The sequence below is a fragment of the Leptonychotes weddellii genome, chromosome 13 (genome assembly GCF_054177405.1).
Source record: "Leptonychotes weddellii isolate Sample4059 chromosome 13, ASM5417740v2, whole genome shotgun sequence".
Taxonomy (NCBI): Eukaryota; Metazoa; Chordata; class Mammalia; order Carnivora; family Phocidae; genus Leptonychotes; species Leptonychotes weddellii.
In genome coordinates this window covers 22,266,304-22,280,100 of record NC_138381.1, presented here as the reverse complement: position 1 = coordinate 22,280,100, position 13,797 = coordinate 22,266,304, and the positions used below count along the sequence as shown (strand labels likewise).

The 13,797-nt window shown below is 50.9% G+C and overlaps 1 protein-coding gene across 1 annotated transcript in view; it reads right to left on the bottom strand.

The window, feature by feature from the left end:
* Positions 1-13,797, bottom strand: part of MYO5B (myosin VB) — a 278,618-nt gene that overhangs the window by 5,405 nt on the left and 259,416 nt on the right. The window contains 7 exon segments of the mRNA XM_081802529.1: positions 1,313-1,393; positions 3,607-3,781; positions 4,407-4,692; positions 6,165-6,315; positions 8,054-8,143; positions 9,732-9,883; positions 12,012-12,291. Coding sequence (XP_081658655.1) covers positions 1,313-1,393; positions 3,607-3,781; positions 4,407-4,692; positions 6,165-6,315; positions 8,054-8,143; positions 9,732-9,883; positions 12,012-12,291 — 1,215 coding nt within the window.

The following is a 13,797-nucleotide window of genomic DNA, read 5'->3' as shown; positions in this document are numbered from 1 at the left end:
GTGCTGATGCATGTACCGTTTGCTGGCCGTCAGGACCCTCTGGAGCCATACCTCAAGCCCCTGGACTGACCCCTGGATAGGTTCTAACTGCCACACAGCCCGCCACCCCATTTCCGCAGGAAGCAGCCAGAGCAGTCATTGTTCCATTCCCTAATAGCAGTTAGGGTTACCATTCCAGGGGGAGGAATGAGTAAGGGACAGGTGGGGCTAGGTAGGGAGAGATAGATAGGGGGCTATGTGATCAGGCTCACAGAAATCCCCAAAATGTGGAGGTGTGGGGAAACCAGAGATGAGGAGACAAATCGGACCACCCTGCCCTAGGCGTGTGGGGTGGGTGTCTTTATGATAATCACCTGTGACCAACAAAGAACAACCAGACCCTAAAAAGGAAGTAAGTCATTGAAGGTGTTATTAATTGAAATGTTAAAAGGATTTAAGTTCCCTGGTTAGCTTTCTATAAAAGACCAACCCTGAAGACCCTTGTTGGCAACACTGTTGGGACCCCTCTCACTCTTGAGAGCTTTTTCTGTTACCTTCACTTAATAAACTCCTATGACTTTACTAAAAAAAAATTTTTTTTTTTAAGGCATTCAGCCCAAATCACCTAGGCCTCAGCTTTAAAAAAAAAAAAATCCCATAATCTCAAGACAGATTTAAATAATCATTTCCCTAATATGTTTTCTTTCAAGCATATTCCTAAGGGCAAATATTATGAGTCTTAGAGACAAGATTGAAGAGCTCAAATTGTTTTCTTTTTTTAAGATTTTATTTATTTGACACAGAGAGATACAGCGAGAGGGAACGCAAGCAGGGGGAGTGGGAGAGGGAGAAGCAAGCTTGCCTCAGAGCAGGGAGCCCGATGCGGAGCTCGATCCCAGGACCCAAGCCAAAGGCAGACGCTTAAAGACTGAGCCACCCAGGCACCCCTCAGATTGTTTTCTTAAAATAATATTTCTTAGTTCATGGGTGGGGTTGATATTCTGCTTACTTTGTTAATTCCCCTTGGTGCTACAATTCAGTGACGTTAGTGGCAAATAATACTTAGACTACATTTAAAATCTGAGCTTATAAAAGTTCAGGCTTTTGTGTATATAGGTAAGTTATTTATGGGTGATATAGTTAGTATTTACCTAAAGGGAAAGCCTTAGAACGTAAGGTCTTTTGGCTTAGAATATAACCAGCGATTTGTTAATACAGAGAAGTTAAACTCTAAACTTCGATTTCCTTTATTAGTTTTAGGTGAGGGCTTTATAAAATTAATATTAGTTTTGGACCAGGACTTTATAAAATTGATTAATATTTTAAAACTCACCTGGATTGTTCGTATAAAGGCCACGGTTACCCGTTCTTCAAATTCATTCAGGGGAGTATAAAGGTTTAAAATTTTGACAATCTGTTGGAACAAAAACAAAAGCTTAGCACAGACCTAAAGGAACATAAGACAACTTTTGAATTTCAAAGAATATAGGACATTGGCACAAGAGTTTACTCTTCTTTACACAGGACCCATACCTTGGAGCCGGAGTGAAATTGAGGAGAGGAGCCTAAAATTAGTAAACTACAGACCAGAGGCTGCATCTGCTAGAGCCCTCTTAACTGCACTCGCGTCTCCTACATCTCTACCCACCCACCGGCACCTGGCTTAAAAGATAATGATTCTAGGAAACTGAAATCCTGAAATCCTCAGCCTCTTATCTACTAGTAATTTAAAGGTTTCTTACAGAGTACTGGAGATCTTACCTTAGATAATAAAAGTGTTTTTTGTTTGTTTGTTTTAAAGATTTTTTATTTATTTGACAGAGAGAGAGAGAGCACAAGTAGGCAGAGTAGCCGGCAGAGGGAGAGGGAGAAGCAGGCTCCCCACTGAGCAAGGAGCCCGATGTGGGGCTCGATCCCAGGACTCTGGGATCATGACCCAAGCTAAAGGCAGTTGCTTAACCAACTGAGCCACCCAGGCACCCCTAAAAATGTTTTTTGATCATACTTCCCTACCTCCTCCCACCCCCCAAATCACTTATAAAAGGAACAGTTTTTCCTAATTGAACAGAGGATAATCTCCTGTCTGCCTACCAATTGTTTGGTGGAAGTAGCCTGCCCAAATGCCAAGAAATGCCAGTTGAATTCTAGAAGTAAACTTCGGAAAGCAAAATATATGTAAAAGGGGGATAAAGTTTGAAAACTTCCAGTACATTTATAGAAAGAACCAATTCTCTCAAGAGTTTGGCATTTCATCTTTTAGTAGTTAGTGGGGGAGGTAAGGAAAGGTATATTTACAATACTGAGTTTGGATTTTGTTCTTTAGGTGCTGGACAGGGAGAAGAAGGTGCATGATTTAGCTTAGAAAGTCTGATTTTGGGGCACCTGGGTGGCTCAGGTCATGATCCCAGGGTCCTGGGATGGACCCCCTCATCGAATCAGGCTCCCTGCTCAGCAGGGAGTCTGCTTCTCCCTCTCCCTCTACCCCTCCCCCTGCTTGTGTTCTCTGTCAAGTAAATACTTAAAAAAAAAAAAAAAGTCTGACTTCTTGTACTGGTCTCATTTTGTGAGGCCACTTTGTGTTGGCCCATTTCTAAATAGGCACACTCATGATGGAGGGCAAGTTGTCCTGTGTGTAGACAGGATTTATCTTTTGATAGACTGGTAACATCTCAGCAACCGAGTCCTAGTATAAATACAATTTGGCTGGGGGAGGGCAGGGAGGAAAGGCACATTCTAATGCCTCTAGGTTCTTAATGACTGTTTAAAACAATGTCAATGGATTCTAAGTGAAAACACGGCCATAATGAAAGTATAGTCGTTAATGCCAAAGGCATGATGCTGCCCATTTCTGAACAAAATTTAAAATTTCTAGTTAGAGACATTCCAGAATTGTGTTTTAAAAATGTTTTTACCGGGGCACCTGGGTGGCTCAGTCGTTAAGCGTCTGCCTTCGGCTCAGGTCATGATCCCGGGGTCCTGGGATCGAGCCCCGCATCGGGCTCCCTGCTCGGTGGAAAGCCTGCTTCTCCCTCTCGCACTCCCCCTGCTTGTGTTCCCTCTCTCGCTATCTCTCTTGCTTTCAAATTAATTAATTAATTAATTTTAAAAAAATGTTTTTACCTTAAAAAACCAACCAACCAGGTGTGCCTGGGTGGCTTAGTCGGTTAAATGTCCGACTCTTGGTTTCAGCTCAGGTCATGATTTCAGGGTCGTGAGACTGAGCCCCACGTGGGCTTGGCCCTGGGCATGGAGCCTGCTTTGGATTCTCTCCACACCACCACCACCCCCACCTTTTCCCCTCCCCCTAACCACTCGCGTGCATGTGCGCGCTCTCTAAAAACAAAACAAAACAAAAATACATTTTTACCCCAGCTTAATGTTTTGTGGGTTTACTACCTTATCTTTCTCTGTGAGCAAGAGGGCCCAGAGAGTTACTGGGGGAACGGTGGCATCTTGATCCACAGACCAAGGCGGTCTTCGGTTCACCCAGGAACATTCCGTCCACGACAGCTTCTGTTGTGTCATTAGGGGGCTAGGAAGGCTGTGCGTGCACCCCACACACAGAGAAGCCGCCAGCAGGAATGGACTTGGATGGGAAGGCAGGCGGGCTGGGTGCCGGGGCCATACCTGCTGCGTGCTGAGTGAGGTGCACAGGGAGCAGATGGCCTCTGCATCCTCCGGGGTTTTCTTCTTTAACTGCAGGAGCTGGGCTGCTTGGATCAGGGGTTCCATGGTCTGGACGGCTCCGCTCTGGTGAAGGTTCCTTCCCCGAAGCCACTCTTCAAGTTGGCTTATGTTGTACCTTAGATAGAGGTCAAAGTGAGCTGTGTTAGGCCAGGGCTCCTAATGCACTGGGATGAGCACACCTGGTGTGTTCATGGTGCCGCCCAGCTGCAAACAGTGGGATCATTCTCTTCACCCTCATGAGCTCACGTGGAGCAAAAGCTTGAAAAGCACCTGGCGCTCAGTAACGTTTTGCTGAATGAATACATGAATGAACAGGTGTTTAAAATCAAGCAAAGATGAGGTACGTGAAGTGTCTGGGTAAGTTGATGGAAAATGAGGCATTCAATCTACTGAATTGAAGCAACTGATATTTAACATTCACAAACATACTTCTACGTGAGCCTTCATGAGTCTCTAAACTCATCGATGTTTCCCTCCGACCTACCCACACTGTCCTTACAATCTTTAGAGTAAGGAAATGTCTTTCAAGCTCTGAACTAATTTACCAGGTCATTGTCTTGGTGTAGAATTCCACCAACAAACAAAAAGGCGATGGAATTGTGTCTCACACTGACTGTGACAAGGACCATCAGTCAGGCCTGGATTTCACTGTCAGAGACAAAGGTCTCGGGCTCCGACTCCAGCTGGCGAGTGCAGGCCCCTCCAACCATGCGGCTCGGGCCGGGCACCCCCGCTCCTACCTGAGCTGCATGCCTGTGCTCCAAGAGCAGACGTCCTTCCGCAGGAGCAGGTTGTTGAGAGTCACCGCATTGATCATGTAGAAGAGCTGCTTGAACACCTGCAGGATGATCTCAGGGTCCAGGCCCTGGTCGCGCATGACCGTGTGGAAGGAGTTCATCTGGCGGATGACAGCTTCCAGGCAGTAGGCGTTGTCCCCGTCTACCATGCTGGAGGAGCGCTTCCGGTAGCCCGTTGGCTTCACACCAGATAGACCCTGAATGCTCTCATTTTCCAACATGGCGGAGACTGAAAGAAAAGCATGATCGGAGAAGCTGGCATGTGCCCCAGGGAAGATCTGTTTTTGGACCACTCAGATCATTTAGCACTTTGGGTTTTGGTGATGGCACCATCTGTTGACGTGCTCAGAAACTCACAGCATTGAGCATTGGATTTCTAATGTGTTGGGGTCCATATGGAATAAGGTTTCCATATAGAAATCTTGGACCTGGGCCCCCGGGTGGCTCAGCGTTAAGCGTCTGCCTTTGGCTCAGGTCATGATCCCAGCATCCTGGGATCGAGTCCCGCCATCGGGCTCCCTGCTCAGCAGGGAGCCTGCTTCTCCCTCTGCCTCTCTGTCTCTTATGAATAAATAAATCTTTAAAAAAGAAATCTTGGACCACATCTGTACTTAGATTCATTAGTGATGGGACAAAGATAATGGGCGTGTACCAACTCAATTCTGTACTGGTTTCTGTGCTAGGTCCAAAGTTTGAGAATTGAGCAACTCGGGTCTAGTCCCGGCCCACCCACTGACTTGGCCCTGGACCCTGACATCATCCTACTGTTGTTCAAACAGCTCTTTTCCATGAGACACTGACCATATAAATCTTAGGTTAGCTGGTCTTCTTACACTTATTACACAGTGTTTAACTATGTGCCAGGGACTTCATGCTCAGTATTTCTTTCCATGTCCCAACAACCCATTTCCTGGTGAGGAAACTAAGGCATATGGAAGTTAAATTACTTGCCCAAGGCCACACCTTAGGAGTCAACAGGGCCAGGATTTGAACCAGGTGTGTCCAGCGGCAGATCTGATGCTATTTGCCAACACATTATTTGGAGTCAGGAAGTATCCCCCGTGCTCCTTACGCCTGCCTCGTAAGAAAGTTCTCAGGAATAAGAATATGGAATGAACCCATCCTAGATGATACATTTCTGGAGGCACGGAGGACTCTGTCCAACTTGGAATTCACCTCTAACTTATTTGTGTTGTAAGAACCCCGGGGGGAAGCTTTACAACATAGGCGCAGGGGATAATGTCCTCCCCAGCCTTCGTGGGGCATCCCGAGTGATGTACGTATGTGTCATTTTTAACTTAAAAAACAGCTCTTATGTTTCAATTCTGATTTCACGCTAAGTGCCCACGTATGCTGCTTTGGACAGAGTGCTCAATACTTATTGCATGAGAACTTGCTACTGTGTTCCTTCATGTGTGCTGCTTAATGCTTTTATTTTTCCACGAATAAAGTACACATATGGGCATGAGGATTATATTTGTTCACTGTATATGCATTTATACCTTTTGAATGTGTATTTATTACCTGTGGAAGATTTCATAGCTCTTCCTGAGCACACAGCACACACCTTGCTGCCTTCAATGGGAAGGTTCTGGTTTCCTGGAGGCCACAGCTAACATATCGGCTTCCCTGAAAGCAGGCAGTGCTCACCACTGTTTCTGGCCCTACAACGAGCGCTGGAGATCTCCTGCGCCAGCTTACCTATCATAGGCTGCAACACACCCTCGGCGATTTTAATGAGTTGCTGGTAGATCTGAATGGAAAGGTCACTCAGCACCTGACGGTATTCAGCGAGGTCAAAGTTCTTAAGACAGTGCTCGTTCTGCTTGGCAGTATTCTGAGTCATGAAGCCCTGCAGAGAGAAAGGGTGCTTTACGGAGGCTCAGTGGTCTGCCGGGCTCAACAGGACCTCCAGGCCTCTGTCACGTTCATGACACCCTATCTGTGGGGCTCCACCAGGCTCTGTTAACATGATGTTCCACAAGAGTCTGTCAGTTCCTTGAGGCCTCAGTGATGGCCCTTGAATTTGAAAGCAGAGCAAAAACCCAGCATGACAGAGAAGTCGGAGGCGCTGCTTGATTTAAAAAGCCTAAATCATTTAGTCCACATCATGAGGCGGTGATTTTCCTAGAGCAGCAAACCCAGGTCGGTAGCCGGTCCAGGGGAAGAGGGATCCATCCTGATTCTCTGTCCCATTATCCTCCTAACAGGCCAGGTTACTTTACAACGTGAAATGCATAGCCACTAAAGGAGTAGGACCCTGGGTCAGATTATGCTTTTATAACGAGAAGTTTTACATAGATTCTATTGTTGGGTATCAGAATTAATAGACAAATGGAAGCGATTTCACTGCTACAGCGCCCTGTCCTCTTTGCTTTCTATACTAACGAGGAAATAACTTTGTTAAGGGAATTGCTAATATCGAAAGGATTCATGTGACCAACATCCCTTTGTGTTCAGAGGCCAAGGTAAACCAAGAGCAGCCAAAAAAATCAGTGTCTTCAAAAGGGCGACCATCCCCAGCAAAGCCTCTCAAACCAGGTCATACTACAAAGCATTTTTTAATAAAAACTAAAAAGCAGGTGAAAGAGGGAATCACTGTGACAGCTAAGATACATATTTTTCTCCCTCTTTAGACCTCACAGATCTGGCTGTACTGTGCTTCGGGTCTTAGGCCCCCCAGTATGTTATTCTCAATAAAAGTGAAAAAGGAAGGGGAGAGAGGAAAAGTCGAGGCAACTCCCAGGGGCCTGGGAGTGGTGTCTGGGGTGAGTGGGATTCTTACTGGAGCGAGGACATGCCCTGTGTCACCGAGCCCCCGGGCTGAATGCAGAGCATGGGCACAGTTCTTTCAGGGACCGGTGTTGGGAATGGTGGGTTCCAGACGAAGCTGGGCCCTCGAGGTCCAGAGGTGAATATGAAATAATGCAGTCAGTTGCGCTGCAGGTCGAGGAATCAAATTTGGTTGGAAGTATGAAGCTGCACCTTAAGGTCAAGGTATACAAATGTCCTTCGATCATGTTGTGCCTCTTCTTGGTGTCTGCCTTAAAACGGACAAACGACTTGTCTGGCTTAGGAGACAGTCTTATGCATGAGACAACTGACCAAACTGACCAAGCTTTCTTCGGGCGTTCATGGAAATGGGGCTCTTCCACAGCTGCTTCTGAAATTTAAGGTCACAAGGCTCTCCCTGGAGAGTCCCAGGGGCTCTTGGATGAAGGATGGCTCATGTAAACTCATTTCCCCACCAATTCTACTTATTTGATTCCGGGCGCTTTCTGGGGCTCCTGGGATTGTACTGTGGCCTGCCTGTCCCTGCTTCTAGCTACCAGGTAGAAGAAGTCATGCCCAGAGCCCGAGGTCCCAGAGGGCGCTCCACAGACCTTGCATCCTCTCCTCAGGGTAGAGGGAACCACATTTGGACAGAGCAGGGCTGCTTTCCACGACACCCCCCGATCTCTGAGCTGAGATCTGCCCTGGAGCAGAACACACATTGCTGTGTCCAAGGAAATGAGGATCCGACGGAGGATTTGGGGTACTTTAATGGTTTTTAAGTGCCCTTTGTGGGTTGGGCTTATGTTAGCACTCACCTCATCCCCGCTATACTGCTTCAAACAATGCAGGAGGCGGCAGGTATTGGATAACCAGAACGAGGTCATCTCGAAGTCCTCATTGTGCTTCTGTGACAAGAAAAAGGCACCCCTTGTTACGAGTAGTGGCTCCCATCTGGTTACATGCCCACCTGGTACCTCTCTTGCCAGGTCTCCAAAATTACTCAGCATGCCCCAAGCAGGCACGATGGCCCATCATGAAGACGAGATCCACTGTCAAGGGGCCGCATTACCATTCCTTCACTACTGGGAGGGGCACAGAGACCCCCACCCTGGTTCCCTGATCGGTGGCACACACCTGTGCAGCCCTGGGCTGTAGGCCAACCCCTGGGCAGCTGGCCCCGGGAAGGCTCTGAACTACCAGTGATCCAACCTAAGAGACATGAAGAGCACGCCAGTGAAATATTCCGGTACCCCACTTATCTAGAGATCAGATGTCCAATGGTTTCAACCCTCTGGGAAATGACCATAAACCATAACGTGGTGAAAGAGGCTGTTGCACAGCCCAGAGAGCTATGACACAGTTTCTGTCCTCAGGCCAATGACAGCACGGAGCTCATTTTGTCAGCTAAAACTGTCCCTGTTTAAATGTCAGAGGCAGGAGCTTCGATGACAATAAAACGGGGGGTCGAACAGAAAGTGACGGGTAGGGCTGGGCATGCTTGCGGAGCCCGCTGATTCGGGAAGGTTTCCCTGAGGCAGTGACCTCTCAAGTCAGCCCTCGACTGGCCCAGACTGGCCCAAGCCCCCGGACGGAGCTCGTGTTAGGGGTTGAGGCAGGAGACTCAGACCTGAGAGTCACCAGCATGTCTTAGAGTCGGGAGTGGATAAAATTGGGCAGGAGGTGCAGCTACTGAGACAAAGCTGGGATGAAGCTAGAAGCTACAGGCTGGTGTGACACATTCCCAGAAGGGGGCGGGGCAGGCGATAGCGGCTGGGAGGGTCTCGGGATGGGTCTGGACTCCGAAGTGGCAGTGCGTATGAGAACGGAGGGCAGTCTCCGAGAGCAATGCTGCTTGGGGCTTGGGCCTGTGGGGAGGAACAAATCTCTCTTATGGATGGCTGATCTCCCTCAAAAATCTGACCTCTCACCATAGCTTCTATGTGGCCCGGCCTCCCCTCCCTGCGGGCCAGCCTCTTACTGCACTGGCCGTTGCTACACTGGGAAGGGGCCTAGTGCCTTTAGGTGGAGTTCCTCCAGTGCCCTGTAAGCAGCCCTGCCCTGGCCCGGGCCTCCTCACTTCGGAAGCTGATAAATGTCTACACCCTTCCCTGGGCCACCACCCTGCCTGGGCAGCAGGCAGCCAGCTCCTTGGAAAGGTTTGGGAGAAGGCCTATATTCAGGTTGTGCTCCTAAAGGTCATTGCAGGGCAGGGTCAGCCCACCCTCGAGTGAGGCACAATGTCCTCCTAGCACCTCTGGTCAAGGCTTTTGAAAGCACCAGGGCTCCCTGGAGGCGGCCGGATGGCAACACTGGATTTCTGGGCGTCCCGCCATTTCTGAGCCTGAGCATCCCGGCTCCATTGGCAAACTGCACTTCCATCATCCACCTTCCGAGCTGGAGGGGTGAGGAGAGCCTAGACAGAGCCCAGCTATGGGGAGGTGTGGGCTTCCGTCCATCCGCCGCCGACCACCATCTCCAGCGCTGGGCACCTACCTTCAGGACTTTCTTAATGCCGTTGATGGTGGAGGTCAGCAAGGAGTGCACCTTGAGGTCGTCGTTGACATAGTCGGCGTGCCTGATGCACATGTAGAGGACGTAAGCAGGAAGGCAGGGCACGGTGCCCGCCAGCATCTGTGGCTTCAGCTCTGACGGCAATAAGCAGCAAGAGTTAGAGTCCAGCAGATGCGTGGGGCTCTGAGAAGCTTGCTCTGAAATTCTGAAATATTTTCTTTCTTTTTTTTTTTTTTTTTTAAGATTTTATTTATTTGAGGGAGTGAGCGAGAGTGTGCACAAACTGGGGAAGAGGCAGAGGGAGAGGGAGCAGCAGACTCCCCGTGGAGCAGGGAGCCCGATGCGGAACTCGATCCCAAGACCCTGGGATCAAGACCTGAGCTGAAGTCAGACGCTTAACCGACTGAGCCACCCGAGGCGTCCCTGAAATACAAATATTTTCAATATTTTCCTGAAGCTCCTCTAAGAATAACCTCTCATGGCGGGGCGGCGGGGGCGGGGCTGGAGGAGGAGTAGGGGAGAAGCTGCCAGGGATACACAGACACCTTCTGCCCCCGAGTACTAGTTTCAGAAACTAGTTAAAAACTCCAAACTGTCAAAAACACATTCCTAATTGTTTGGACTAGAACAATAAAACAGGCTCCTAATGCCTGGTCCTTACAACAAGAAGGAAAGGAGCCCACGGGTAGCTCCTGCCCGGGTCCCCACACAGAGGACACCGCCCTTGGCACCGAGAGCAGGGGCCCGGGGCCGGCTGCAGGGGGGAGCCGGCTCCCCAGGGGGAGCACCCTGCAGCCCACAGCAGCGCTTCCTGCCGCGGGCACAGAGGGCTCTTCCGCAGCCGACTGCAAGAGCAGGTTCTGGGAGAACTTGGCAGACGGCACATTCCCAAAGACAGCCCATGTCCCTGGGCCGCAGGGACCTTTAGCCCACTTAATTGTCAGTTTGGAAACTGTGAACCTGGCAGCAGCTGCCCAGACATCCTCAGAGCCAGGAACAGATCAAGTAGGCTGCTGAGTGGCCACAGGCGGCCCCCACCCCCCAAGTGCCACGGCCCGACGCCAGTCTCCTCAGCCTCTCCACTGACTGGGGGCCTGACCCACGTACAGCCTGCAAACACCTGTCCTGTCTTGGAATGTCCTATCGTGCTCTGAGTCCTGTTTCCCACAGACTCTACACTTGGTCTACACTTCTCTATCCTCCACAGCAACTAGCCCGTGCTGGGGACCTAGAAGCAGGTCAGATAAAGTCTTGGCATTCATTTGGATGACGAGAGGGAAGGGGACTGGTGCGGCGTGCAGGCAGCCTAGCGGGAGATGGCCTCGTCTGGGGCCGCCTGAGCAGGGACAGGGGGAAGGAGCCACCTGCTTGCTGGCACAGCAGCCTCATTAGTTTTTTTTTTTTTTCCACTCTACTGTTAGGCACTTTGAGTTTCATTCACCAGAGATGAAAGGCTCATTCCTAGCAGCGTTAGAGTAGGATGCAGCCTGTTGAAGGAAGAGAGGACTTCCGTCAAACTGCTGGACAACTCTAGGGGAATTAACCTTTACAAACAGAGCCAAAATACTGTTACTGAAAATACCCAAAGCAAAGAACAGAGGCAAAATCTGCCCTAAGCTGGAGCCACCCCCATGTTTCTATAGCGCTCGGCCCTCGGCAGGGTGGGACCTTGGCAAACTCGAATTTCTCTAAAATAACGTTTACCTCTTAGTTGACCTTCCAATGCCCCCGCGAAAGCGACCACTTCTTCACATTCGTCACATTGAGAAGGGTCTGTGGCTTTAGCACAGCACTTTCTCCTGTTATATTTCCCATCTGTTGTACTGCCCACATCCCTATTTTACAGGACACCTCAGGCTCCGAGTCATGGAGCTCGTGGCTCAGGGGCCAGAGGACCAGGCTGCCCAAGAGTCTTCCTTTTTTCATCCAGGACTCTCTCCTCCAAGCCTCCTCCCCCTGCTCTGCAGGCAGCTGCTGCACTGGGCTGGGTACACGGCAGAAAGGCAGGCATGGGGAAGCCGGATGGAGCAGGGGCTAGTGTGGAAAGCCGCTCCCAAGAGCCTGGTAGGCTGTCCCCACAGCATCAGCATCGCCCAGGAGCTGGGAGCTGGTTAGAAATGCAGCCGTGTGGAGGGAGGGGGATGGAGGGAGGTGGGGGTGGTGCAGGTGGGGGATGCAGAGTGGGGAGTGGGTTATGTTGGGTTGGCAGTGGAGTGGGGGGGAGGAGGAGAGTGGCGGTGGGATGACACAGAGGGTCCTGACCTGTCACCAGGTTCCGAATGAGAAGGGCCTCGTCTTCCTTGTGGTACTCCAGCATGCCCTGGAAGTCCTTCTCCTTCCGCTGGACAGTGACCTGCCTGTTGAGCTCATGGCGCCTCCGCTCACTCTGGGCCAGCGCCTGGGCAGCTGGGCCGGAAAGAGACAGGGAGCATGAATAGAGACCTCCAGGCTGTAGGCCTGAGATGTAGGGATGCCTTAGGTCAGTGGCGTTTGTTCGGGTCTGGGGACCCAGCATTCTGGGTTCTCTGAGCTCCCACACCCCTTATGTGGTCTGTCCCTGCAGCCCAGACCACACTCCAAGTGTGACCCAAGGAGCTTAGCACCAGGCACTGGGGGCCCCACAGGACAAGCATAGGGGAAACCCCACCAGGCAGGTAGACCGGAGAAAACCTGGGAAGGACAAAAGGCACAGGATGCACAACCCATCCCACCAGGCCACTGTTTCTCCCCATCCAGCTGTAAGAAACGGGGCTACCGTCTGTCTGAGAGGATGTTAGGGCCCTGGCCAGGCCCGCCCGACCCAGTTCCCTGCGTATGGCCACAGAGTAGCTGCCGTGACAGCTACCATCTCTGGGCAAGGCCCAGGCACCATCTCTGACCCATGGACATGGAGCAGGACGGTGCCAGCAGCAGAGGAAGAAAGTCTCCAGCTCCCAGAGGCAGATCAAGGAGCAGGGCTGCTAAATGCAGTGTTTGCAACGACGTAAGCTAATTATTCAAGAGGCATTTTGGTGCTGTGGCTGGGGGTACAAAGGCCGTGTCACCCCTCGCTCAGGACTTCCATTGGCCTGACACTATGCGACAGGGTGGTGGGCATCTGCAGGGCTATCCCCAAGCGTGTCCGAGGGCCTGCCACATACAGGGCACTGTTCTAAGCATGGCAGCAGATGAGATGGAGTAGCCAACCACGGACCCACCAGTCCAGCTAAGGAGACGCATCTGTACATTTAACTGGAAGCACATATTACAGCGCAACTTGGCCAGGTGCCGAGCCCCAAGTGTGGAGCGTGGGTGGTGATGAGGCTGGATAGACAGATTGTTGGAGCTCTTCAGGGAGAAGGGCTGAAGCACAGGCAGGACCTTAACAACCAGGTGGGAAGGAGCTGATCCACCCATCCTCACCAGGCCCCAGGCCCTACAAGGCTCCGGGAGGCACAAGGAGAGGAGCAGGGAGAGGAAGCACCCCGAGGCAGGTGTGTGCTGCAGGGGAGGCTCTGTGTGGGGGCGGGGTGAGCTAGAGAGGAGCAGCGGGAGGGGGGAGTATCGCATTCCATGGGGAAAGAGGTGGTGACTGGAAACACAGCAGCAGGGGCACAAGTGGGGAACTGGGAGGCCCCTACAGTCATCGGGGGACTAGGGGGGAGGGGCACGCACAGAAGCGTTCAAGGAGAGCAAACAATAGGTCTTCAAGACTGAACGAAACAGAGAAGCCTGAAGCCGAGCGACCAGGAGAATGAGAACTCAGAGAGAACAGAGAGCTTCAGGGATGGAGAGGGCCGAACAGAACAGATAGCCCTGGCCTCCCAGAGCTTCCTCCTGCGTTCAGGGCAGCAGGTGGGCATAATCAGGTGATCACACAAATGACACCTGGGTTGGGCGCTGTGCCAAGAAGGGCTGGGGACTGACAGATTTATAGCAAGGAATCAGAGAAAGAACATTCTGGAGGTTTCTGGAAGAAAATTTAAACCTGCCTGATCTCTCTGGGCCAGATTCCAGTTTGGAAATTTAATCACAGGACTGACCCCTCTCCTTCCTGACTAACCGTCAC